The following is a 27,969-nucleotide window of genomic DNA, read 5'->3' as shown; positions in this document are numbered from 1 at the left end:
GTTTAGGAAACATGAAAGATTTTCTTTGTTTTACTGTATTATACACTTCAAATAAAAAATAAAATCAAAACTATGTGATTTTTAAAATTTTCATTCTAAGTATTAACAGTATGCATGTTACAAGAAAAAACCATTTAAAGTGCCACGCAGTTTTCAGGCCATGTAAAAATTTCCTGCGCAGAGCAATGTTTGGTACGTGCAACTGTAAAATGCTGGTTCCACCAGGACTTTTTTATTTATACTTTCATTTTAGAAGAACTCCTATTCCACCTGGGTCATCTGCAGTCTAATGGTATAAACATCATTTTTTCCCACTTTCAGAAAATCTGCACTTCCTGTGTTCCTTTTTCACTTCTTCTGATCCATCCAGGCTCTCTCACTTAACACCCCTTCTTTCCAGCCCCCTCATTGCCCAGTTTCTTAACCCCCCCCCACCTGTTTCTGTCTGCCCAGTATGCATGCACTTGACTCACTGGGTCTCTTCTGTCCCCTCCCACTGGTGATTTCATCTGCCCATCATCCCACCCTTGCCAGATTCCACTTGTCACCTTCCTCACTAATCAAATTTAAAACTCTGCAGCTCTTTGTTGTTTCCACTTATCAATTTCCAGTCCTTGATTCTTTCCTCACCCTCCTGCTTCCTTTGCCCAACATCTCCCTCCTCAGCTTGGTTCCACCTATCACCTCCTGCTCCTAACTTCTTTATATATCCTTTCTCTCTTTTACACTCGTAACCCTAATGCAGGGTCTTGATCTGAAACTTCAACTATCTCTCTGCCTCCACAAGTGCTGCCTAATACACTGAGCTCCTCCAGCAGTTTTTTTGTTCAACACACAAAGTGCTGGAGGAACTCAGCAGGTCAGGCAGTATCTATGGAAATGATTTTTTTTTTGTTCACTCCTGGAGTCATGTTTTGTGCTGTGGCCCTTACTCAGCTTTACTGGAAGTTTTTAATTAAGTTTGTAATGTACATAATCATTGCTCTAATTCCTGTTGCGAAGTGGAAATTGTTGCACATATTGATGACATTATATATATATATAACTTTGGAAAAATATTAGCTGTGCTAGCATACATTTCACCAGGAGATTCCAGGACCTTTTCCAAATAGGTCTTCAGTCAGAAATGTGTTGTGAATGGTTTTTATGTGTGACTTGCACATAAGTATAACAGTTACAATTCATTGCACCTTGATTTACTAATCTTTCAATCGTTTCCTTCAGGAATTCATGCGCATGATCGGCAGTGACAAGCAAGGACAAATGATTGTTTTCCATTTGATCGAGCTGCTTAAAGCGGGTAGAAGGCTGCCCAAACCGGAAGAATGTTCTGACATGGTAATGAGTGTCCCTTGTGCTGATGGCTGGGCTTGATGCTGGGGGAGAGGGTGAGGAAGGATGAAAGCTGGGGGCGGGGAATGATTTGGAGGGTTATAGTGATCAGTGACGATTCAGGGGAAACCTAGTTTACCAAAATGATTGATATCTTTCCTTCAGATCTAGAGCATGTATATTTTGAATCATCTGTATTTTGAATGCAGATCTTTGGTGCCCTCCATTATTTTATTATGCTTGAGGATTCCCTGCTCTTTTAATGTTTAAAATAATTTTCTTCGAGACCAAGAAGAAAGATATTTGCCATACCTCCTTTAGAAGTATCGCAGTCATCAAGGTAGACAGCGTCTTATTTCAGGAAACAGCAAGCTTCTTGGTGTGACAACCATCAGATTCGAAGGAAGCTTGTGCTAGGTCCGAACCATTCTTACTAGAAGGTGGATGACATGATTTAATCTGATTCAACTTAAAGTTGCATAAGGCAAAGTATGAAGATTTTTGCTGAATGCTTCTAAACAGGCCCACCGTATTTATTTATATTTTTGGGCTATTCTAATCTTCTGTTAAATGTTCACACACACACAAATCACGCTCAAGTTCTCTTTGTTTTTTTGCACTCCCACTTTTCAAATTGCCTAGTCTTTATGAGATGACAACCAAACACTGTTCAAAATCCCACATTAATGGTAATAAGAGGCTCAGTGCAAAGAAGCTACATGTAATATTCCCTGCTGACTCAGTACAAAGTGATCTTCCAAGCCTAACAATAACTTCTGCGAATAAATGATTATACCTTCCTTGAGAACTCCATGTTTCCCACTATCTTGAGAATGTTTTAAATTCTTTAAATATTGTGTAATCTACAGTGATGTTATGATGGTGTCAATCAATGTTTAAAATTTTCTAAATTAAGTATTGTTAAAGTTACCTTTCTAATCTTGATCATTCATTTGTTCCCAACCTCAGATGTATTCTATCATGATGGATTGCTGGAAGAATGCATCAAATCAGCGCCCTAATTTTAGAGAACTTGCTCAAAAAGTGGACTCGATGAGGGATTCTGTGGGAGGATGAATGTGCGGAGATTTCGTCTGAGTCTCTTTCATCATAACACAACTGCTGCTTATCCAATTTGAGGCTGAAGCATCCACTCTTGGATGATATTCCAAACTGAGGGGTGTCATCCCTTCATGTCCTGCCAGACTGGATCGCTATGAACTTCTTTCGCATCCCCTGGGGACGGTGAAATCACAGGGCAACCAACTGATGAATTCCAAAAAGTAATTGATTGGGCTTTGTAACTGTGCTGTAGCTCTCCATTTAAGCTGCTTAAAGTGCAGAGTTACCTTTACAGAGATTCCTCTTCTTAATGGTGATAATAGGAAATTTCCCTTACAATGAACACCAAATTGCCTTGTTGTTGAATATAATACTGTATTATGTGTGCTATTTGCATAAGAGAAAAAATTCTAATTTTGTATTGATTTTTTAAATCTAAAACTGCTCTAGGGATACTACATTGCAATCTCATTTACACTTACCATAGGTTAGAGCATAAAGAAATAGTGACAGGAATGGAAATGATGCCATGGTGTAAATATCTTAAAACTAAATTAGCTCTATTGTTGAAAGAAAAACAAGATCTGGAGCTGAAATGTTTCTTAAATCTGCGATAATGTGAATGTGAATACAGAGGTGCATTAAACAATATTTTGGAACGAATGTAGAACTGCAAAATAATGTGCATGCCAGAGATGGGATAAGTTAAAGATTATCCAATGGTGAAAAAAGTTAGAAATTACCTTTATGTATAGTGCAAAATAACCTAAAATTGCAAAGAAAGAAATATTTACTACATCAGGTATGATCTAAGATGCACAGCAATGCGTTATTAGTACAGGCCTGATTAATATTGTGTATTATACTGCAACTATGTGTGTTTGTTTTTTTTACAATTGGATCAATAATGTCTGCTTAGGTAACTATATGGAGACAAGCTCAGGGACTTTTGTTTTACATGTAGAGAATGCAGGGTTCATTATTTAGTCCATTGCAGTTAATTTGCATGTATTACTTTACATGCATTAATCCGTTAGCTCAGGCCGAGTTGCTATTGTACTCAGCCTGTCAACACACTGCACCACCATCTGTTCAAGGACAATCAGAGAGAGAAAAAATCAGCCTTTCCAATGACACATGTGCCCTGAAAATGTTTCTTTTCAAACTATGCAAACTCCCATACACCCTTGATTTACTCTTCAGTACATCATGCCATTGTAAAGGGACCAGACTTGTTTTTTAGTGTGACTGCTATGATGTAAAGATTCTGTATGGGATTAATCAGTGCTTAAAAAGCTTGTCTTTGCAAAATAATATATGGGTACTTTTGTAAATACGGAGGAGGGAATTTTCAGTCACACAGTGTGACTCTGCTGTGTTCGATGGATTGCAAATTAGCTTGAGCTGTGGGTCCTGCTTGCTGACCAGTGTCGCATTTCATGGCAGTCCATTCGTAACGCTGTGTCTCATGGACTGCATGTTTCAGAAAGTGTCAAGAGAATGTAGGAGGAAAGGGACTGAGCAACTGCCAGACTAACGAAAGAAAGAGCAGTCAAGAGATTCCTAACGGCATCTCACTATCTGAGCAATATTCAGAATAGTTAGGCAAGGCTAGATTGATTGAATTCAGAGGATTTTACCCCTAGTTGAGGTATCCAGAATGGGGTGGGGGGGTGGGGGTTATAGTGCCAGGATACTGGGATTTAGGAATGAGATGAGGAGAGATGGTGCAAGAGGAAAGGCATCAGATGCCTGGGACCTATATAGTCCAGAGAGTTTGTATCTCAGCAGGGCTGGGACCAGTATCTTGAAAGGCAGGTTTACAAGTGCTGTTGGGAAGAGTTGAAGTGTACTTGGCAGGATAATGGAGACGTGAGAAAGAAATGCAGAGATGGATATGTATCAGTTGAAGGCTTTGAATGATACTGGAAAATATATTGTAGCTATTAGAGATTTAAGGGCAAGAATGGCAAGTTAACAATCTGAGTTACGGGATTTCCTGCTGAGATAGACAGGGCAATGGAGAATGAGTGGTAATATTTAGTCAAAAAAGAGCAATGAAAAGGGGTGGTATGTTGAAAGTGTCTGCAAATGATGTTATGTAGGTTGAACTAAAGAACAAAAAAGGCTAAAGTGCGAGATCTCCTTGTCAGTGATAGTGAGGAATTGAGTACTTTGATTCAGGGGTACAGTCCATATGAAAATAACAGAGGCCATAGATAGCATTCAGATCAGTGAGAAGCATGTGAGAAACTTATTCAAGAGATTCAAACTAAAAATGCTTCAAAATGAAAGAATGTGACTCTCAAAAGTTTATGATAATATGGGGTGAAATACACAGGATTGATATAGGATTATGGTAAGTGGTGCCATCTCCAATGGGATCCTCCCACTGAGCTCATTTTCCCTCCCCCCACCATTCTGTTTTCTGCAGGGATCGCTCCCTACGTGACTCCCTTGTCTATTCGTCCTTCCTCACTGATCTCTCTCCTGGCACTTATCCTTTCAAGTGGAACAAGTGCTACAACTGCCTCTACATGTCCTCTCTCACTACCATTCAGGGCTGCAAACAGTCCTTCCAGGTGAGGTGACACTTCATCTATGAGTCTGTTGGGGTCATATAATGTGTCTGGTGTTCCCGGTGTGACCTGACGTAGATTGGGAGACCGCTTTACCAAACATTTACGCTCTGTCCACCAGAAGAAGTGGGACCTCCCAGTGGCCACCCATTTAAATTCCACTTCCCATTCCCATTCAGATATGTCAACCCATGGCCTCCTCTACTGTCACGCTGAGGCCACACTCAGGTTTGAGGAGCAACACCTTATATTCTGTCTGGGTAGCCTCCATCCTGATGGCATAAACATCGATTTCTCGAACTTCTGGAAATGCCTTTCCCCATCTCATTCAACATTCCCCTCTCACCTTTTCTCTTTCCCTGCCCATCACCTTCCTCTGGTGCTCCTTCCCTGTTTTCTTTTTTCCATGGCCTTCTGTCCTCTCCTATCAGACTGACCCTTCTCCAGCCCTGTATCTCTTTCAGCAATCAACTTCCCAGCTCTTCACTTCATCACTCCTCCTGGTTTCACCTATCACCTGGTGTTTCTCTCTCCCCACCCCCCCCCCACCTTTTAAATCTACTCCTCATCTTTTTTTCTCCAGTCCTGCCGAAGGGTTTCGACCCGAAACATCGACTGTACTTTTTTCCCGTAGATTCTGCCTGGCCTGCAGAGTTCCTCCAGTAGTTTGTGTGTGTTGCTTGGATTTCCAGCATCTGCAGATTTTCTCTTGTTGGTAAGTGGTGTTTGCTGGTTGGTGCAGGTTCAGAGGGCTGAGTGGCCTGTTGAATTTATGACACTACTGTTAGGACCATTTTTGGTTTGAATCTCTTTATTTGAGTAATTTTGGTCACTAGTTTTTGGAAAGGGTGTAATTGAACTAGAGGAGAGGATGTTTATAATGTTGTTGCCAGAACTCAAAAATAAGAGTTATGAGGATAGATCAGACTGAGGTTTTCTTCTTTGGATCCGAGAAGCTGAGGGAAGACAGGTGAGGACCTGAGGACAGTAAACTGGGAGAGCCTTTTTCTTAGGCAGTGGATCAAGGATGTAAAATTAAAGTTATTGGTCGGAGGTTTAGAGAGCAGAAGTTAACAAAAATGTTTTCACTTTGATGATGGGCAAGACTCTGGAATTCACGTCTGAAAGAATGGGGGAGGCTAAACCCTTCATCACATTTAAACAGTATCTGGATGTTTACTTGAAGAGCTCTGAAGCGCAGTTACGTGCACCCAGAGCTGGAAGGTGGGATTAAACTGGGAGCTCTTGTTCAATTGGCACAATGGGCTGAATGGCCTCTTACTTTCATATAATTTTTCTGTGACTGTATCCAATACTTATGTGCAGAGAATTTAATACTAGCTGAAAATCTAGCTACCAAGGACATATTGTACTCTGTGTACAAATAATTCAGAATATCCCTGTATCATTGACTGAAGTGGCCTTGTTATTGATTAGGGATTTAAAACTAATAAAAGTAACTTAGCAAGTCATATGTTCTGACTTGTTTCTTTGACCTCTGTTAAAATATATAATGCAATTTTTAACAGTTACCTGACAAACCTCTCAAAGGTACATGTTGGTTCGCAGCCGAGCTATTACTTGCCCTACATTTATTGTTGGTCTGTTATCATAAGTGATTCGTTATATAGAATGTTCTTGCATTATTCTCTTGAGCTGGAAAATTCCAAGACTTTGCATACGACAGGAGTCCTCGAGGATTATTTTAAAGCTGTGAATGAGAATCCCGGATCAAAGGCTGGAGGCCTGAAGGCATCCTGGATGAACAATAATTTGTTTCTGACACAATGCTGAATGAGCTGAGGCTCGCCAACAGAAAGGGTTAAAATATATCAACAAATGATTTAGTATATTTCCCAAAGAGGAAAATTTAAGTTGTCAGAGTAAGTCTTGAGTCAGAATTTTGTGGCAATGGTGAGCCATTCGTGTGGTTACGTGAAGGAAGAGCTTCTTTGCAGAGGTTATCCCAATACCAGTAGGCATGACTCCAATAATGAGTGGAACCAGACAAAGCCCTTCCATAGAAGTCCCAAAAATTTTTAATAGAGTAGATATCCCCCAGTTTGCTGGCAACCAGAACATACAAAAATAATCCAATGGTTTTCAACCTGCCAATGGTTCAGAGGACTGATTCTTCAATGTGCGCATGTGACAGGAAACTCAGAATTTCCAAACAGGGCAAGCTGCTATATTTCTCTGGGGAAAAAATGCAAGCAAGCTTATTACGTGCATTGATAAACTTGGGGCAGAGGAAACCAGGGGATATATTGTACAGGCTAGCTTAAAAACAAATGCCTCCATTAACATTGTCTTTGATTCTGATATCCTCAAGCTAATTTTTCTTCTCATTTGGAAAACTGACATTGATTTGTATCCTTAGCATGCATGCATTTTGACATTATCTGTTCAACAGAACGTAATTCTGCTCCCTAACTTAAGCATTTCATTCATGATTTAGCCGTGATTGTGTGGTTATAATACTAGCAAGCTGCTGGTGTTTGTGAATTATTCTGTAAAACTGACAGCCAACATCAGTATTTCCCTGATCTAATGCAGAAATCCCAAAATTGCTCCCAGACATGCAGTGCAATTTTGCAGGCAAGCTCTGACACTGATATCGGCACAGTTCATTAAGGGCATGGAAATATGCAATAATTATCCTGAACTTGGAGATTGTTTGCTGAAGCACCAAAGGTATGAAAGAAACTTTCACCTATGCTCAAAGAATTTTGTGAAAGGGAACCAGGCAGATTTGAAATAGCCTGGATTTTTTAAAAGACGTCTTAAAATCTCTTGAATGTTCAAAGTAAAGTTATTATCAAAAGAATGCATGTGTCACCATATACCACCTGAAGATTCAGTTTCTTGCAGGCATTCACAGTGAAATACAATAGAATTAATGAAAATCTATACACAAAGTCTGACAAGCAACCAATGTGCAAAAGAATACAAACAGATGTGCTGAATCCGCAGCTTCGGTCTTCTACCAAGCTGTGACGTCAGACTTCTTACCGTTCAGTCATGTTGTCAATGTCTGGGCATGCTTTTGTCCTGCAAGGGTGCCTGCAGTTGCTGGCTTGAGGCTGCCTGATCTCATCTCTCAGAAATTTCCTTCAGCCAATTATTTTAAGGAGGATTTTTGCCCCATCAGATCTAAACCAGATTCTGTAGACCAAAGACCAGTGTGTAGACCACACGATGCCAACTGATGAGCCATTCTCACTTTGAAATGTTATAATGTACAAGTGGAACTTGCCTCAATATGTTCTATTATTATTGGTATTGTTTTATGGTTTATAACTGTCACATGTACTGAGACACAGTGATAAGCTTAGTTTTAAATGACATCCATAGAGATCTTACCAATAAAAACAAAACTGGCTTTGGGACCGGTGCAGAGGAGGTTAACTAAATTGATCCTGGAGATGACAGGGATAACTTATGAGGAGAAATCGAATCGCCTGGGACAATACGCACTGGAATTCAGAAAAATAAGAGAGTATCTTATACAAACATATAAATGTATGTAAGGGGTAGATAAGATGGAGGCAGGAAAGATGCTTCCAATGGTAAGTGAGACTACAACTAGGGAACATAACCTCAAGGTTTGGAGAAGTAGATTTAGGACTGTGTTGAAGAAAAACTGCTTTTCTTAGAGAGTTGTGACTATTGCATAGCTGGGGCAATTAAAGGCTACGGGAGAAAAGGCAGCCAGATGGAACTGAGCTCACAGCCAGATGGCCTACTGCTGCTCCTATTTCTTATATTCTTATGTTCTTATACACATTGAGGTAGTATAGAATACAGAATGTAGTGTTACAGAGGAAGTGTAGTGCAGGTAAACAATAAGATGCAAGAGCAATGAAGAGGTCAAGAATTAATTTTTAATGTACAAGAGGGCCATTCAGAAGTCTTATATTCAGGAGTCCTGAAGAAGAGTCTCAGCCCAAAATGTCCCAACTGTTTATTCATTTCCATAGAAGCTGCCTGACCTGCTGAGTTCCTCCAGCATTTTCTGTGTGTCACTTTGGATTTCCAGCATCTGCAGACTTTTTTGAGTTTATTATATTCTAACTTATTTCATAAAATCATGAGACACAGATAGAGTAGATAGCCAGAATCTTTCTTGCAGGGCAGAAATATTGAATATTTAATGGTATAGCTTTAAGGTGACAGGAAGAGGTCACGTAGTGGTCGTTGTGAAGCTATTACAGCTCAGGGCATTCCAGAGTACAGAGTTAAAGTCTGGCACCATTCTGTAAGGAGTCTGTACTATCTCTGTGGAATGCATGAACTTTCCCCAGTTGCTCCAGCTTCCTCCTATGGTCCAAAGACCCACCAGGTCATTGTAAATTGTCCCGTGATTAGGCTAGAGTTCATTGGGTTTGTTGAGGGTGCGCAGCATGGCTCAAAGGACTGAAAGAGCCTACTCTGCTCTGTATCAGGAAATAAAATAAAGAAATCTGTGTGGGCAAGGTTTCTACACTGACCAAGACCCCTTATCAGGTGCCCATGACCCTCACTATTTGTTCCACACTCTCCTCTCACTGCCACTGTCAGGCAGGAGGCAGAGGCCCAGAGACACTCACCTCAAGGTTCAGAAAGAGCTACTGTACTTTCCAATAACCATCAGGATCTTGACCCCGCACATGTCAGAACAGGATTGAGGAAGAAGGCAGAATGAGAAGGTGGAGGAATACAAAATGGTGATAGGTGAGACCAGGTGAGGGAGAACATAGTAGGTCTGGAGGGGGGAGATGATGTGAGATGCTGGGAGTTCCAATCCTGATGAAGGGTCTCAGCTTGAAACTTCAACTGTCCATTTCCCTCTATAGGTGCCGCCTTACCTGCTGAGTTCCTCCAGCATTTTGTGTGTGTTGCTCAAGATTTCAGCATCTGCAGAATCTCTTGTGTTTCTGGTAAATGCATCACTATGTTGCTGTAAGGCACTGACTGTACACCACACTGGAATATACTGAGATGACAAAGATGTGGCACATATGTAAGCAATTATTTTATGAATATATTTCCTTATCCAAATTCAAAAATAGTCAATTTGTTAATGGTTGATTATTTCACAACCCCCTGTATTCTGAAAGATTTATGATAGTCTGGGTTGTTGTCAGTGAGGATGGCCCAATTGTTTGACCCACTCTGCTGCCTTGCATGATGAGTCAATATTTTATGAAGGGAAAATCAATTTTATGATTTCTCATAGAGAGTGTAATCATCTTTCTATATAAAGGGGAAGCAACGCACATGCTGCAACAATTTTTTTAGAAAGCATTCGATATGCCATGCACTGTTACATAAAATAAGGGGTGTGGTTTGAAGATTGTTAATGAACCCAGGAAAGTCTTGGAGTGTAAGGGTTAATTCTTTATTCTGCAGGATATAACCAATGGGTTTCAATGTCTCATTAGTTCACAGTTGACATCAATTACTTGGATGGGAATGCAAATGGATCTTACAAGCTATTGACAATAGTTTCAATTTATCTTTGTTCTACAGTAGCCCCAGCCCTCCACATTTAAGACCATAAGACATAGGAGCAAAATTAGGCCATTTGGCCCATCAAATCTGCTCTGCCATTCAATCATGGCTGATCTTTTTTTTCCCCTTCCTCAGCCCCACTCCCTGGCCTTCTCCTCATAATCTTTGATGCCATGACCAATCAAGGACATATCAATCTCTGTCTTAAATATATCCAATGACCTGGCCTCCAGAGCTGCATGTGGTAACAAATTTCACACATTCACCATCCTCTGGCTAAAGAACTTTCTCTGCATCTCTATTTTAAATGGACACCCCTCTATCCTGAGGCTGTGCCTTCTTATCCTAGACTCTCCCCTCTCCCAGCAGGGGAAATATCATTTCCACATCTACTCTGTCTAGGCTTTTCAACATTCGAAAAGTTTCAATGAGATTCCCCCTCGCTCTTCTAAATTCCAGGGAGTACAGACCCAGAACCATGTTTTGAATTTTTTTCCCATTTAGAAAATAGTCTGCACATTTATTTCCTCTACCAAAGTGCATGGCCATGCATTTTCCAACATTGTATTTCATTTGCTACTTTCTTGCCCATTCTCCTCATCTGTCTAAGTCCTTCTGCAGCCGTCCTGTTTCCTCAACACTATCTGCCTCTCCATCAATCTTCGTATCATCTGGAACTTGGCAACAAAGCCATCTATTCCATCATCTAAATCATTGATATACAGCATAAAAAGAAGCGGTCCCAAAACTAACCCCTGTGGAACACCAATAGTCACTGGCAGCCAACCAGAAAAGGACCCTTTCATTCCCACTCACTGACTCCTACCAATCAATCATGTTCTAACTAAACTACAGTAGTAACTTTCCTATAATACCTTGGGCTCTTAACTTGGTAAGTACTGTAGCATCATGTGTGGCACCTTGTCAAAGGCCTCTGAAAGTCCAAATATACAACATTCCCGTATCTATCCTACTTGTAATCTCCTCAAAGAATTCCAACAAGTTCATCAGACAAGATTTTCCCTTAAAGAAACCATGCTGGCTTTGTCCTATCTTGTCCTGTATCACCAAGTACTCCATAACCTCATCCTTAACAATTGACTCCAAGGCCAGGCTAACTGGTCTATAATTTCCTTTCTGCTGCCTCCTTCCTTCTTAAAGAGTGAAATGACATTCTCAATTAAAATGCAGTGTCAAATATACAAACAGGGGCTTACTGACTTATGCAAGACCAAAATGAGTCTTAAGAATTTGCTGGGATTTCCAATCCATTGAATCTGACACAGCACAGATTTAAATGGAGACTGTAAGGGGAAAATGTATGACGCGAAAAGAAATCTTCCTTTCAGACAATATAGATTTTTTGCAATATTTTATTTCCAATATTAATACATCTGTGAAAGCCAAGGACATCAAAAAACAAAATGCAGCATGTGTTGTTTGAAAAGCCACTCATATAGCTCTACCAGTAGTCCCAGGTAGGTGACCTGGGTCATGCACAGGAGCGCCTACAGGGCTGCTTTGAATCGGTGGATTGGACTGTATTCGGGGATTCATCTAAGAACCTGGATGAGTATCCTGCCATTGTTACCAACTTCGTTAAAACCTGTGTGGATGAGTGTATGCCTGCAAAGACTTGCTGCACATTCCCAAACCAAAAGCTGTGGATAAAACAGGACGTATGTCGTCTGTGGCATTCAAGTCTGGCAACCCAGGCCTGTACCAGAAAACCAGATATGATTTGCAGAGGGCTATTTCAAGGGTGAAGAGACAATTTCAAACAAGGTTGGGGGCAACATCAGATGCATGGCAACTCTAACAGGGTCTGCAAGACATTGCTTCCTACAAAGCAAAACCCAATAACATGAATGGCAGCGATGCTTCACTACCAGATGAACTCAACACCTTCTATGTACACTTTGAAAGGGAGAATACAACTACAGCTGTGAAGATCCCTGCAGCACCTGATGACCCTGTGATCGCCATCTCAGAGGCTGATGTTAGGCTGTCTTTAAAGAGAGTGAAGCCTCGCAAGGCAGAAGGTCCCGAGGGAGTACCTGGTAAGGCTCTGAAAACCTGAGCCAACCAACTAGCGGGAGTATTCAAGGACATTTTCAACCTCTCACTGCTATGGGTGGAAGTTCCCATTTGCTTCAAGAAGGCATCAACTATACCAATGCCAAAGAAGAATAATTGGGCTGCCTTAATGACTATCGACTGGTAGCACTCACATTGACAGTGATGAAATACTTTGAGAGGTTGGTCATGACTAGACTGAACTCCTACCTCAGCAAGGATCTGGAAACTTTGCAATTTGCCTATCACCACAATAGGTCAATGGCAGATGCAATCTCAATGGCTCTCCAGACTGCTTTAGACCACCTGGACAACACAAACACCTTCATCAGGATGCTGTTCTTTGACTAAAACTCAGCATTTAATATCATCATTCCCACATTCCTGATTGAGAAGTTGCAGAACCTGGGCCTCCTTCTGCAATTAGATCCTTGACTTCCTAACCAGAAGACCACAATCTGTGCGGATTGGTGATAACATATCCTCCTCACTGGCGCACCTCAGGGGTGTGTGCTTAGCCCACTGCTCTGATCACTATATACACATGACTGTGTAGCTAGGCATAGCTCAAATATCATCTATAAATTTGCTGATGATACAACCATTGTTGGTAGAATCTCAGGTGGTGATGAGAGGGTGCACAGGAGTGAGATTTGCCAACTAGTGGAATGGTGCCACAGCAACAACACGGCACTCAATATCAAACAGCTGTGGTCAGAACAATCCGGAGCTAAATACGCTCAAGACTGTGGAGATGACTTTGGACTTCAGGAGGAGCCCCCCAATACTCCCCCCACTCACTATATCAACAGTATTGTGTCTGCTGTGGAGACCTTCAGGTTTCTGTGTGTCACAATCTCCCAGGACCTGAAGTGGACACCCAACGTGGACACTCTTATCAAAAAGGCTCAGCAGAGGTTGTATTTCCTATGTCAACTCAGGAAGTACAACCTGCCTCAGAAGCTGCTGATTCAATTCTACTCAGGAATAATCCAGTCTGTTCTCTGTTCATCCATCACTGTCTGGTTTGGATCAGCTACCAAACAAGGCAAGAATAGACTTCAAAGAACTGTCAGGGCTGTGGAAAGGATTATTGGCGTGAAGCTGCCCCTTGATCCAGGACTTACATGCATCTAGAGTCAGGAAGTGAGCAAGCAGCATCATTGTAGACCCATCACACCCTGGACATCACCTGTTCCAACTCCTTCCTTCTGGTAGGCGCTTTAGATCACTGTATGCCAGGACAAATAGGTACAAGAACAGTTTCTTTCCATATGCCATCAGTCTTATGAACACTTGAATTTTAGTCTATTATAAACCAAGTCTATCTGGACATACACTGGTATACCTCATTGTATATAGTTCACGATTATTTGCACTATTGTTCTGTTTGCTTTTGGACTCTGTACAGTGAGAGCTCAGGGAAACTGGCATCAAAGTCCCTGTATGTGTCCACATACTTGGCGATAATAAAGGATTCTGATTCTGATTCTGATTGTCAGATTCAGGAAGGGTAAGATGAAGAAACACATACCAATCCTCATAGAGGGATCAGAAGTGGAGAGAGTGAGCAGCTTCAGGTTCCTGGATGTCAAGATCTCTGAGGATCTAACCTGGTCACAACATATCAATGCAGTTTTAAAGAAGGCAAGACAGCGGCTAGACTTTATCAGGAGTTTGAAGAGATTTGGTATGTCAACAAGTGCACTCAAAAATTTCTATAATTGTACTGTGGAGAGCATTCTGACAGGCTGCATCACTGTCTGGTATGGAGGGGCTACTGCACAGACTGAAAGAAGCTGCAGAAGGTTGTAAATCTAGTCAGCTCCATCTTGGGTACTAGCCTACAAAGTGCCCAGGACATCTTTAGGGAGCAGTGTCTCAGAAAGGCAGTGTCCATTATTAAGGACCTCCAGCACCCAGGGCATGCCCTTTTCTCACTGTTACCATCAGGTAGGAGGTACAGAAGCCTAAAGGCATGAACTCAGCAATTCAGAAACAGTTTCTTCCTCTCTGCCATCCAATTCCTAAATGGACATTGAATCTTTGGACACTACCCCTCTTTTCTTTAATATACAGTATTTCTGTTTTTGCACTTTTTAAAATCTATTCAATATACGTAATTGATTTACTTGTTTATTATTTTTATTTTAATTATTACTATTATTTTCTCTGCTAGATTATGTATTGCATTGAACTGCTGCTGCTAAGTTAACAAATTTCACGTCACGTGCTGATGATAATAAACCTGATTCTGATTCAGTCCTTGCTGGTGCTGGTGCTCCGTGCGTCTGGAAAAGACAAGTTCAGAGATGTGTGGGGGGCGGGGAGGGAAGCATACAATGACTGAGCTCATAGCAAACAAGTGGTAAAAGGTAAATTTATTCCCTTTGGTGAGGAGAAAACAAAAACCAAAATGGAATTAGTTTTGAAAATAAAATAAGAAACACTCAGGTGTATCCATTCATTTCAAAAGTTGTAAGGAAGTAAACAACAGGAATTCTGCAGATGCTGGAAATTCAAGCAACACACATCAAAGTTGCTGGTGAACGCAGCAGGCCAGGCAGCATCTCTAGGAAGAGGTGCAGTCGACGTTTCAGGCCGAGACCCTTCGTCAGGAAGTAACTTGTCTTGTGCCTTGTTTTAAACATATGACAGTTAAAATTAAACAAACAGTTTTAAAAAAATCTGTTACTGTATCGATGTTGGTCTCCTTATTTAAGCAAGAATTTAATGTATTGGAAACAATGTTTCAAAATAATGTATTGGAAACAATGTTTCCATATAATGCATTGTAAACAAGTTTACCAACTAATAGCTGGAGTGGAATTTTATGAGGAAAGGTTGGGTTAAGATCTGCTGGAGTTGTAGATGACTGAGAGGGGAACTTGATTGAACCATACGAGATTTTAACGGAGTGAATGTGAAGGTGTCTCTACATACCGGAGAACCTAGAATGGGGGGGGCGGGGGGGATGGTGGGCCGTGGGAGGGGGGGGACTCTTCGCAACTAGACTCCATTTCGGACTGTACTGTATATTTCTCTGAGGTCACGTTATTTCAAACTCTCTTCCCTGGAGTGTGGTGGCAATAAGATCGTGAATATTTTCCATGCAAACATGGATAGATTATTGAAAATCAAGAGGGGAAAGGTTAGTTGTGGTAGGTGAAAAAAATGGAACTAAGATTACAGGCATATCTGACACAGTCATTAAACGCAGAACAGAAATGAGAGGCAGATTGGCTTTCTGCCGTGGTCACAGTGAGAATGTACAAATGCTACACAGCCAGCACTGGAGGTCAGGACTTTACCTATGCCGCTGGAGTTGTGAAACAGCAGCTCCTTTAGGTCTGTCACGGTGGATTTGAGAGTACAATCAGATCAACCAGAACCTCCGTAATTGGTCGAGGTCAGGGTGGGAAGAGCGAGGGCAAAAAGTCGATTCATGCTGCGTATGTTGTAATAAGAATGGTGTGCAGATGGGACATTTTCCTGTTTTCAAAAAAAAATTGAAATATGTATCATTTTTGGTAGCGATTCATTCAGATATGTTTCACTTTCGGGGAATTTTCTTTTTGGTAGGCTGACAGCAGAGTAGCAGCTGCAATTCTGGGAAGGCGGTCGGTTGGCTCATCGTGCGAAAGGCGGCCGCCCCAGCTGTGACTCAGTGCGAGGAGATTGGAATTAGTGACGCTACGCAACGGCAAAGGCGGGGCACCGGAAAACCCGGGAGCAGCGCAGCCACGGTAAGTTCCGACGTCGTCACTCAACACACGGACAGTAAGCCAGGGGGACAGACAAATGAAGCAGAATGGTGTTGCTGTTGATTCAGGTCGCTGAATGCACCGTACTCAGCCCGCAGCCCGCTGAGTGCGCCATTGTCTGTGTTTGTAAATCCCTTATGGAGTAAGCCCACCCGCCCACAGTCGGACCAATGCCTTCCGAGTTTCACAGCCTGCAAGGAAGGTGACCTGCCTGTAGCTTCTGTTTAGGCTTTGGGTCTTCCTAGCCCTGGCGGATACAGTTGGCCAATGGTAAAAATCCTCTGGGGTAAAGGGATGGGGGAAACAAACTGCTGATAGATCAAGCAGCGTCTATGACGTAGAGAGATGGATGGTCTAGACTAGTGGTCACCAACCTTTTTAAGCCCAAGATCCCCTACCTCGGCCTTACTGGAAGGCAAAATCGACCTACTAAATCGTTTAGAGAAAAAAAACAGCTCAGATTGTACTTCCAACTTGAGCCCTTTTATTTGGGCTAATTGTATTTTAATTACATAAAATGTTTCTGTCAAACTTTCAAATTAATTCAACCAAGAAAACACTAACTAGCATATCAAACAGGCCATAGCGGCATCGAGCTCATCCAATAACGCCTTGAATAAGCGGTGCTAACGCGCTTTTGCTCGAATCAAGTTTGTCAGTTTGACCACCAGTCTCATAACATAAGAAAAGTCCACGACCTTTCCAGCTAAGGCCTGCTGATGAATCACACAGTGATAATCCAGGAGGTCGGGAAAATCAGGGTCGTTACGGCACAGTGCTATAAAACCACCGCGCATTGCTAGGGCCCCATCAGTAGTAATTGCCACCAGTTTATGAATGGGGATGTCATTTTCACGGACATTTTTTTAAAAACACATTGTAAGTATCCTCACCTCTCGTTCTCTCCTTTAAGTGCAAAAGAGTGAGGAAGTCCTCCTTTGTTGTAAAATCCTGGAAAGCCATTCTGACAAATACAACAAACTGAGTTGTTTGCATTACATCCAGGGATTCATCGAACTGTCGCGAAAAATATTAAGAGTGACAAGTCCTTTAACATTTGTCGATCCACGTCCACCGAGCCTTCAACTCCGATTTCAGCTCCTCAACTTTCCTTGTATTGGTAAACTGTTACTGAGACACTAGTATAAGTTTCAGGGGTACGCAAGCTAATGACACCACTGTTTTTTTGTTTCCCATTTCTTTACATTTGGGGAATGTTGGAATTTAAAGGGGGAGAACTGTTGTAATGTGAGCATTATAAAGATAATACCAATTAGGATCATGGTAAAGCTGTTTGTAAAGAGAGATTGTTTCCGGGGAAAAGAGCAACACCAAAAGAAGTGCTGGATACACTTATTAGCATAACAGAAATAGAAAGAGCCATTACGAATGTGCGGCCAACTTCTCCTGGGAGGGATCAAGTATGGGGTATAATGCTGAAGCATTTGTCAAGAAGTGCACTTCTAGTTCTACAGAGATTGTTTAATAAAATATGGGAAATAGGTAAACTACCAACTGTATGGAAACATTTATAGTCATAGTCATAATTTATTGATCCTGGGGGAAATTGGTTTTCATTACATTTGCACCGTAAATAATTAAATAGTAATATGAAAATTATGCCAGGAAATAAGTCCAGGACCAGCCTATTGGCTCAGGGTGTCTGACTCTCCAAGGGAGGAGTTGTAAAGTTTGATGGCCACAGGCAGGAATGACCTCCTATGACGCTCTGTGTTGCATCTCGGAGGAATGAGTCTCTGGCTGAATGTACTCCTGTGCCCACCCAGTACATTATGTAGTGGATGGGAGACATTGTCCAAGATGGCATGCAACTTGGACAGCATCCTCTTTTCAGACACCACCGTTACTCTGTTATTGTTCCAGTATTAAAACCTGGTAAAGATTCATCAGACCCAACAAATTATAGACCAATTGCACTAACTTCACAGCTAGGTAAACTTATGGAATGAATAATAACTGATAGGCTTACATACTTTCTAGACAAAAGAAATCTTATCAAACCTATCAAACCTGTTTTCGTAAAGGAAGAACGACAGTAGATTCAATACTTAGCTTGGAATCTGAAATTAGGAAGGCTCAAACAAATAAATGGTCCTGGAGGTATTTTTTGACATAGAAAAGGCATACGATATGCTCTGGAAAGAGGGAGTGTTAATTAAATTGAAAGAACTAGGGGTGGAAGGAAAATTATATAATTGCGTTCTAGATTTTCTTTTTGGTTGAACAATTCAAGTCAAGGTGGAAACAGAGTACTCCAGGACAGATTTGGTTGAAAATGGAACACCACAAGGTAGTGTCTGCAGTCCATTACTATTTTCCATAGTGATAAATGATATATTTGCGCAAGTTGAACATAGTGTGGGGAAATCCTTGTATGCAGATGACGGGGCTTTATGGGTGAGGGGAAGAAATTTAACTCGTATACAAAGGAAAATGCAAGATGCAATAAATAAAGTGGAGGAGTGGGCAAATAAATGGGGTTTCAAATTGTCTACAAGTAAGTTGCAAGTGATATGTTTCTCAAGAAGTCACAAACCAGTTTCCGTGAAATTATATGAACAAAAATTAGAGCAGGTAAAGGTAATCCAGTTCCTTGGTTTGTTATTTGATGAGAAACTTACATGGAAAAAGCAAATCGAGAAAATTACAAACAAATGTAAAAAAATAAGTAACTTATTGAGGGTCTTGCTGGACAGGACTGGGGTGCGAGCAGGATATCGCTATTAAATATTTATCAAACTTTAATGAGGGTGACATTGGATTATGGAAGTGTAGCATACATGTCAGCTGCAGAAAGTAATTTAAAAATACTGGATGATGAGCAAGCCCAGGCCCTCGGGATATGTAATGGTGCATTCAGAACATCACCTATATCAGCTCTTCAAGTTGAAATGGGAGAAATGCCATTAAGACTTAGAAGAATAAAGCTAATGCTAAATTACTGGATTAGCATCATGGGACATAACTACTCACATCCAGCTAAAGCTATATTAGACAGCTGGGAACATAATAAGTCAAATTATAATAGCTTTGGATGGATCAGGGATGCAGCAGCACAAAAATATGGTCTACACGCAATGGAATATAGCCCTACAGTTCCAATATCTGGTTTCTCCATGGCTCTTTACAATGCATACAGTAGAAAAAAAACTGCCACAACTTTTAAAAAAGAAGTCTAACTATGGAATCAAACAGATAGTACAAGAATATGTAGACTTGTATTTTAGAAATGAACTTGTAATATTTACAGATGGAACAAAAGACCCTCGATCTGGCCACTCAGGTATTGCAGTCTACATTCTTCAGAGCAAAACTAGTATCAGGAAAAGAACTTCAAACCATCTATCAGTGTATACAACAGAATTAATGGCAATATTGAGTGCATTATCTTGGATAGAAGAAAATAATATCAAAAAGGCTGTAACCTGTTCAGACAGTTTATCTGCATTAACCTTGACCAAATCAAGAAAATCAGAAAGTAGACAGGATATTTTATTGGAGATTCTGTACAAGTTATATACACTGTCCAAAAATGGGATAGAAGTAAGCTTTCTTTGGGTTCCTGCTCATTGTGGAGTGGAGGGTAATGAAAAGTTGGATGGTACAGCTAAACAATCGCTCAAATTGTCTATAGTAGAGGTCCAGATCCCTCTTAGCAAAGCGGAAGTCAAGAGCATTATTAAAACACATATTGAGGAGACATGGCAGAAGCATTGGGATGAGAGTGAAACAAGGGGCCAACTGTACAAAATACGGAGGCAAGTCAGATACCAAAGATTGTCAAGTGAATATAGAAAGACAGAAGTGATCTGCAGTCGTTTGAGAATTGGACTCACTAGTCTTAATTACACATTACACAAAATAGGGAAACATCCAACTGGGATGTATGAATACTGTAATCAACCAGAAACAGTTGAACATGTATCGATAAAATGTAAGAAGTATCAAAAAAAGAGTAAAGATGATAGGAGCACTTAAGATAAGCAAAAAACCTGATGTGGGTATAGAAGACATTTTACGTGGGAATTCAAGAGAAATACAGATCTATATCATGAAGTATCTGGAATACTCAGGTTTATTATATAGAATATAGGGAATGCAATTCTTTTCCCTTCTCTTGTTTATTCAACGATCCACACTCCAGTCTAGCAGGTGGCGGTAATGCACCTTAAAGCTGGTTTACCAACCACCATAAAACAACACAAGAAGAAGAAGAAGATTGTTTCCGGGGTTGCGGGGTTTTCCTTCCGGTCTTTTCTGTCCGGTGCGCATTAGTGAAAACCTCTGTATGCGAATATCGTTTTACTGTCCTAGATAAAGTTGTTCCTTTTGGGCATGAAGTTCTCGAGTGGTCCTTTTTCAAAGTAGAAGTTACTACATATTTGCATCAAAAGGTTTATCAGGCAAAATGTATTTGTGTATTTATTTTTCATTTTTTTGGGATCTACTGGGAAAGTCTCCAGGATCGACCGGTCAATCGCGATCTATTCTAGTCGCAACCACTAGTCTAGACCAACCTTTCTCAAACTTTTTTGCTGTGGAGGAACCATTGAAATAATTTTCAGGTCTCTGGGAATCCTTGTGTTAAAATGTTATTATACCTACAGCTCACGGTACATTAACGTGATCAGTAAGTCGTAGATATAATAATACAAAAATAATTGTCAATGCTCTTTTGCGTAGAGAATGAATTTATTCAAAATTTTCATATGATGTAAGTTGACCCTTTCTGAATCCTTTTTAGTAATATTTTGTTCGTGTATAGGGGAGCGGAGTTAATGACAAATAATAATTTTAGCTAATGAAATATGGCAGCGCAATCTTTGTTTTTTTTTAGTTTAGGGGTTTATTTTCTCTTTATGAAATATCTTTTTCATGGTTAGTTACTAAGAGATTGGGAGGCTAAACTACATTTGTTACTTGAAATCTGTGCTTGTACGTGTTAACCATTAGTAATGTAATCCCAATCTCTTTGTATCATTATTATTATTGCTATGTTTATTAATTTGAAACTTAATAAATGATTGAAAAAGAAAGAATTTTTAGGCAACTCTTCCTGAAAAAACACAGGTAGTTGTGCTTAGCTTACCTTCCTTGAAATTAATCTTTCTTTCCCTTTCATAAATTTTAAAAACTCATAAGGCAAACAGAATACATTTGTTAAATAACTGGCTTAAACCAAAATGAGATTTAATTTTACTAAAGGCAGGCTTGGTAGATTTACTTTAAATAAAGGTTGTAAATTGATTTTAATTAATGCTATTTGCAACATGAAAATGTAATGACAATGTTGAATATTCAAGTTACTAAAAACCGTAAGCCAAAGCAATATGAATGAAAATACAGCCTAAGACACAATTTTATACAAGACTTTGAAAAAACATTTTCTTGCTAAGTGACATGATTGGGCTCAAATATAGGCCTAGCATGTGAAACCTGTGCTTGGTTTTTGCTGCACCAATACTCAGTTCTAGGTTGAACTTGAGATAAGCACACATGGATTTATATTCAATTGAAATGAGACCATCTCTATCCTTACTCTTGATGCTTGTTAAACAAAAAAAAGCCTGTTCACACATGTAAGAAGTTGAAAACTGCAGTAAAATGTTAATTGCTTTCCTATAAATGGCAGGATACCCTTCTTTCACAGAAATTCAGAACTTGTCCAGGGGAAGTTCAGTAAATCTCATCTTGAATGCACAAGCAGACTGCAGCTCATGAAGTTTTCCCTCTTCAAAGTCAAATTCTTGGGCTGAGCAGAAGATTCAGAGAAAGGGCCCAGTCAAACACTTGTGTTGAAATGGAGGAAAAATACTGTTCAGTTTTGTTCTGCAGTTCTTCCAGGTGGTTTTCAATAAGGCTCAAGACTTTTGGATGACCTTCCTCACTATCAAGCCCAAGCAGCAGTGGAAATATTTCAAGATTTCCTTTTGCAACATGATTTTTCCAAAGATACAGTTTCCTTTTAAATCTAAGAATTTTGTCACTTGAAGTCAAAACATTTTCTCCAGGGCCTTCAACTGGTTCATATGATGAAAAATGGCTGCTAAGTAAACTAGTTTCTGCAGACATTTTTCATCTTCAAAGCACTCAGCAAAATCTGGTCTGCATACTCCTGCAATTCAGCTTTCAGCTCAAACACCCTGTTGAGAATTCTTCCTCTGCTAAGCCACTGGATTTCTGTATGCAGCAGGAGACCGGTGTGCTCTTTGTCCAGATTTTCACACAGTTTTTTAAACATTCTTGAGGAAACTGGTCTTTCTTTAAGAAAGTTAACCATTTTTGTAGCATCATCCAGAACTTATTTCATCTCCGAGAGATTTTGACATCAGCACCCCTCTGTGAAGAGGGCAGTGTATTGTAATAACATCAGGATTTTCTTTTTTTACAAGAGAAACAAAACCTCTCATGGAATCAGACATTGATGGGACACCATCAGTACAGATGCCAACACAGCTCCTTCAAGACAGACCTTTTGTTTCTGGATATGAAGACCAAACATTAAATACATTATGGCCTTTGCTTGTTTTGGGCAGTTCTTTGCAAAGAAAATGTTTTCTTGAATTTCACCATCATTAGCAAATCTTCCAAGTGCTACAACGTGACATTCAATGGTGAAATCTATTGACTGATCAACCTGGATAGAGAAGCTGTTAGTTTTCAATTTATCACACAAAATCTGTTCAGTATCATGTGACATCATTAATATGTTGACTTATCGTACATTTTGAGTGTGGCCGCCTTCTCACCTGAACAAAAACCATGCAAGAACCCATTCCCGAGCTACTATATGCAGATGACTGTGCTCTTCTCATGCACGCAGAGGATGCGCTGCAGGCTGCAGTCACAGTTCACCAAGGCTGCAAGGGCTTTTGGGTTAACAATCAGTCTGAAGAAAACAATGATCCAACATCAGAAGCCCCCTTGTGGCATTTACAACCCACCTTGGATCACCTATGACAACCTCTCACTGCGGTCAAGCGGTTCTACCTGGGCAGCGTCATCTCGAACAACGCGAAGGTAGTAAGGGACATTAGCAGTCGACAGAGCTAACAGTGCCTTTGGGTACCTCCAGAAACGTGTGGAAGAACCACCAGCTGCGCCTGTCCACAAAAATCCAGGTGTACAGAGTTGCCGTTGTCACAACACTGCTATATGGCTCCAAAGCCTGGGTTTTGTACCACAAGCAAATCTAGTTGCTCAAGCACTTCTGTCAGCACTGCCTCCGCTCTGTCATGGGTATCAGCTGGCAGGATCATATCTCCGACAATGAGGTCCTGGAGAAGGCTCAACTTCCAAGCAATGAAGCCACATCGCTGCTCAGGCAGCTCCGCGTGGACTTCTGTGACAGAGACTGCTGGAGAACGCTGATCGCCAGAGCAGCCAAGAATTTTGAGGCATCCAGAAGAGTGACTGCTGAAGAGAAGTGGAGGATCGTACTACCTAAGTGCCCGCATTCCAGCTGTTCCTGTGTCCCTACTGCTCCAGAGTCTGCAGATACAGAATTAGCCTCTACAGTCACCAACGATCCTGCCATCACTCCTGAGAACTATTCTTCCTCCTGATCTTCTCAAGCAAAGAACCAGCCATCATCATCATTGTGTGTGAAACCTTTTCAATTTCTCATACTGCATCTTGTCCTAGCATTTTACCCACTATAATTTTACATGCTGGCATTATTAGATTCTCACCAACTGTGTGACTTTTCCTTTTCTGGGTAATAAGTTCTGTTACTAAATAACTTGTTTCCTGGTTCTTTTTACTGACTGTGACTTTATTCACAAAAGCTTTATAGCTTGTTTTGAGATTCCAATAGCCATTTACAATAATCAGCACTTTTATGAGTCATTTGGCTGTGATTTATAGTTAAGTGTCTTTTCAGTTTTCCTGCATTTGTAAGTTGTTTGTCACAGACTGGGCACAATGGAATAGGACAACTTGGATCAGCAGTCTATGTAAAACCCATTGATAAGTAGCTTTCATTGTAAAGATGACTTTTTGTGTCCATTGTTAGTCTACTGCAGTGAAATGACTCAGAAGATTGTAATTCAAAAACAGCCACACTGGACCATCAAACATGTCTAAAACACAGGGGTTAATAAAATTTAAAAATGGGCAAGTCCATTCAATGCTTGCAAAACGCACTTCACGCTCCACATCAGCCTACCATCCTCCCCTCCATGCAATACAGTGCTGACCAATTATCAGCGGCCACCCATTTCTCACGTCAGAAACTGAGAATGGACTCAACCAAATAAACACGGTCCTACTGCTCACTGCTGTACCGTGCTGGGAGACCTCTAACGAGATTGCTAACAGGTCCGCTTGGTCACTGCCCACCACTGAGAGTGCTAACATCTCATGAAGCTCAAAGAACAATGTTTTTTCATAATCACAATCTCTCGCGGAACCACGGTTGAGAAACCCTTGTCTAGACCCTGAAACTGCTCTGAAAGTGCAGAAGGAAGTTGGCCAGTATAAAAGAGAAGAGATGAGGCTGAGCTGGTAGGTGACAGGTGAAACCAGGTGATGAGCAGATAGGATCAGGTGGGGAGGAGGGAAGACTGGAGTCGGGAGACAGCAGCTGTTCATTAAGCCATACGGCACAGAATCAGGCCTTTCAGTGCAACTCAGACATGCTGACCAAGTTGCCTAACTGAGCTGTTTTCCTGTGTTTCAGTGGTCCCCAACCACTGGGCCGCAAAGCGTGTGCTACCGGGCCGCGAGGAAACGATATGATTTGGCTGCACTTTTCCTCATTCCCTATCTCGCACTGTTGAACTTGACCACAACCCCCCCCCCCCCCGCCCCGGGTCGGCCGGTCCGCAAGAATATTGTCAATATTAAATCAGTCCACAAAAAAGGTTGGGGACCCCTGCTGTATTTGGCAGAAAATGCCCTTCTAAACTTTGTCCTTTGACCTTCTAAACATGGCCTACATTTGTACCTGTCCAAATGCCTCATTGTATCCACCTCTACCACTTCTTCCGGTGGCTCGTTCCATATACTCACCATTGAAGTTGCTTCTCAGTTGCTGTTTAAATCTCCACCCCCCCCACCTCTTTTTAAGCATATGCCCTCTCACTTTGGACTCCTCTACCCCAGAGGAAAGACTTTGGCAATTTATCTTATACACTCAGTGGCCAGTTTATTAGGTACACATGTACAGGTGCTCATGAATGTATATATCTAACCAGCCAATTATGTGGTTGCAACTCAATGCATAAAAGCATGCAGATATGGTCAAGGAGTTCAACTGGCTTCAGCCGCTGGACATTGGTCAGAGGAGTTCCTGAGCTGGGTTGGGGTTGGAGCAAAGAACTAAGCCTACTGTTTGGAGTTTTTTCTTAGATGGGGAGAGGGGGGAAGAGAGATGGCAGGAAGTGATGGAGAAGATAGAAATTGCAAATGGGAGGTGGCATTGGGTGATAGGAGTTGTACGAAGGCAGGTGAATGGCAGGTTTCTGGGAAACAGGAAGAAGAAGTGTCCGATTGAGTCTTGTGGTGGCTTGTCATGCAGTGATGAAAGCAGTAGACAGGATTTAAAGAAGGAAGAAAGAGTTTAATGTTTTGTTAAGTTTTGAATATGGACATGTTTCTGATATCAATCTGATTAGATTAGCTAAGGAATTGAAAGAAAGTTTTGGAGGATATTGTGGGTGCAAAACCATTTAGAGATGGGACACTCTTAGTGTTTTGTAAAGATAGTAAGTAATGTGAGAAAACTTTGCAGTTAAAAGCTGTGGGAGGAAGGAAAGTAACACCGAGGAATTGTATTGAATGACAGGCTTTGGGGAGTAATCACAGGAATGCCTCTAGATGTATTCATAGATCAAGTTAAAAATAATTTAGTCAGGGAGAATATGCTATACATTTAAAAGGATTTTGTGGTCGAGTGAGAACGGATATCTTATTAAATTTGTTGGAAGAAAGTTGCTGGATAGGATTCATTTAAAGAGTGTAGTGTAGCACAATGCTTTATAGTACCAGCGACCTGGTTCATTTCCCGTCACTGCCTGAAAGGAGTTTGTACGTTCTCCCCATGACTGCTTGGGTTTCGCCCGGGTCCTTCAGCTTCCTCCTATAGTATAAAGATGTACTGGTTGGTAGGTCAACTGGTCATTGTAAAATGTCCCATAATTAGGCAGGATTAAATTGGGGGATTGCTGGGTGGCGTGGCTCAAAGTGCCAGAAGGGCCTACTCCACACTGTATCTCAATAGACAAAATAAATAAAAATGTAAATAATGTTTAGACACCGAGGGAGGGTTGTTAATTATTTTTGGAATCCAACAATGGAATGTTAGAAGCCTGTTAGCTAATGGTCAGGAGTTTAATAAATTTATTTAAGATTTACCAGATAAACTTGATGTTCTATGCGTACAAGAAACCTAGTTGAAATCTTGTCGAAATTTTAAAATATGAGATTATGTTGACATAAGATGTGATTAGTAAATGGGTAATGGAGGAGGATTGACTACCTTTGACTTTTAATGATTCAATTGTAGTTGGAATTTAAGGACAGAATGATAAAATATGCATAATACATTTTTGTAACCTTGTGAAAAGTTTACACCTGATATATTGGTAAGCATGGCTGGAAATGGGAAAAATAAGGTTAAATGGTTTGGGGATTTTAATGCTTATAGTACTATGTGGGTTTGCAGTAACAAAAAAGTTAATGGTGGTTGAAAACTTTCTGGATGAAAATTGCATGGTGTGCTTTAATGATGGTAGGAGTACAAGGACAAATCTATTTAACAACATTGTTTTACTGTAGATCTTACACTGGTATCTGAGGATATAGCAAGGGTGTGTTCGTGGGAAGTGTACATTTCCCAAAGTTTCCCATTATCTGTACAAGATGTGCATCAGAGGAAATGTTCTCATATCCACAGATGGAATTTTAAAAAGACAAGTTAGGATATGTTTGATGATTTATGTAAAAGTAGGTTTCTGATCATTTGGTTCTGGAGGATATTGAGCTGAGTAAAAGTACCTTGGGCTCTGTACTCAGTAGCTAAGGAATCAATTAACAGATTGTTGGGAGTTAATAAAAGTAGAGCTGTTCTCATGTGGATGGATGAATATAAGAGAGCTGTGAAGCTGTGGAATAAGTCTTTTAAGAAGGTTAGGATGTGTTACTCCTATTGATATTTCATACAATATATGTAAAAGGGCTCACACTATAGTTATAATGGTAGTGAGAAGGGCAAAGAGAATGTATTGGAGAACGTACTATGATAGTGTTAGGAAAGAGATCCAGATCTGGGAAGTTTGGGGTTTGATACAGAAAATGGGCGAGTCAGAAAACATGATCCATTTTGTACGGCAGGGAGAAAGTTGCCGTTACTGACTGAAAAAGCTGAATTATTACAAAAATCATGTCAGTGTATGTAGTTCAGCCGATTTAAGTCAAGAAGAGAGATCTCTTGTAGAGAAGCAGGTTTGGGAGCAACCCTCAGATTGCTGAGAAAAAAGAATGTTTCAGTTCCTGCTTGGATGTTGAATTTACATTGTCTGAATTTAAAAGGGCTATTAATGGTGCTGGTCAGACATCACCTGGGAAAGATGATATTTGTTATAATATGTTTACACGGTTGTTGGATTCAAAGCTTATGTTGGTTTTGAAATTCTTTAATA

At 40.6% G+C, this 27,969-nt stretch overlaps 2 protein-coding genes across 5 annotated transcripts in view; both read left to right on the top strand.

The window, feature by feature from the left end:
* LOC134346986 (tyrosine-protein kinase JAK2-like) overlaps positions 1 to 4,050 on the top strand; it is a 280,271-nt gene extending 276,221 nt beyond the window's left edge. For all 4 annotated transcript variants that reach the window (XM_063048925.1, XM_063048926.1, XM_063048927.1 and 1 more), the window contains exons 23-24: positions 1,225 to 1,338; positions 2,302 to 4,050. In XM_063048925.1, the coding sequence (XP_062904995.1) occupies positions 1,225 to 1,338; positions 2,302 to 2,409 (222 nt within the window). In that variant the 3' untranslated portion in view covers positions 2,410 to 4,050. The remainder of the gene's footprint in view (positions 1 to 1,224; positions 1,339 to 2,301) is intronic.
* Positions 4,051 to 16,143: 12,093 nt separating this feature from the next.
* plgrkt (plasminogen receptor, C-terminal lysine transmembrane protein) overlaps positions 16,144 to 27,969 on the top strand; it is a 54,928-nt gene continuing 43,102 nt past the window's right edge. The window contains exon 1 of the mRNA XM_063048928.1: positions 16,144 to 16,288. The gene's annotated coding sequence lies outside the window, so the exon portion shown is untranslated. The remainder of the gene's footprint in view (positions 16,289 to 27,969) is intronic.

This window comes from Mobula hypostoma, chromosome 5 (assembly GCF_963921235.1).
Source record: "Mobula hypostoma chromosome 5, sMobHyp1.1, whole genome shotgun sequence".
Classification (NCBI taxonomy): domain Eukaryota; kingdom Metazoa; phylum Chordata; class Chondrichthyes; order Myliobatiformes; family Myliobatidae; genus Mobula; species Mobula hypostoma.
This window is presented reverse-complemented; position numbering and strand designations above follow the sequence as displayed.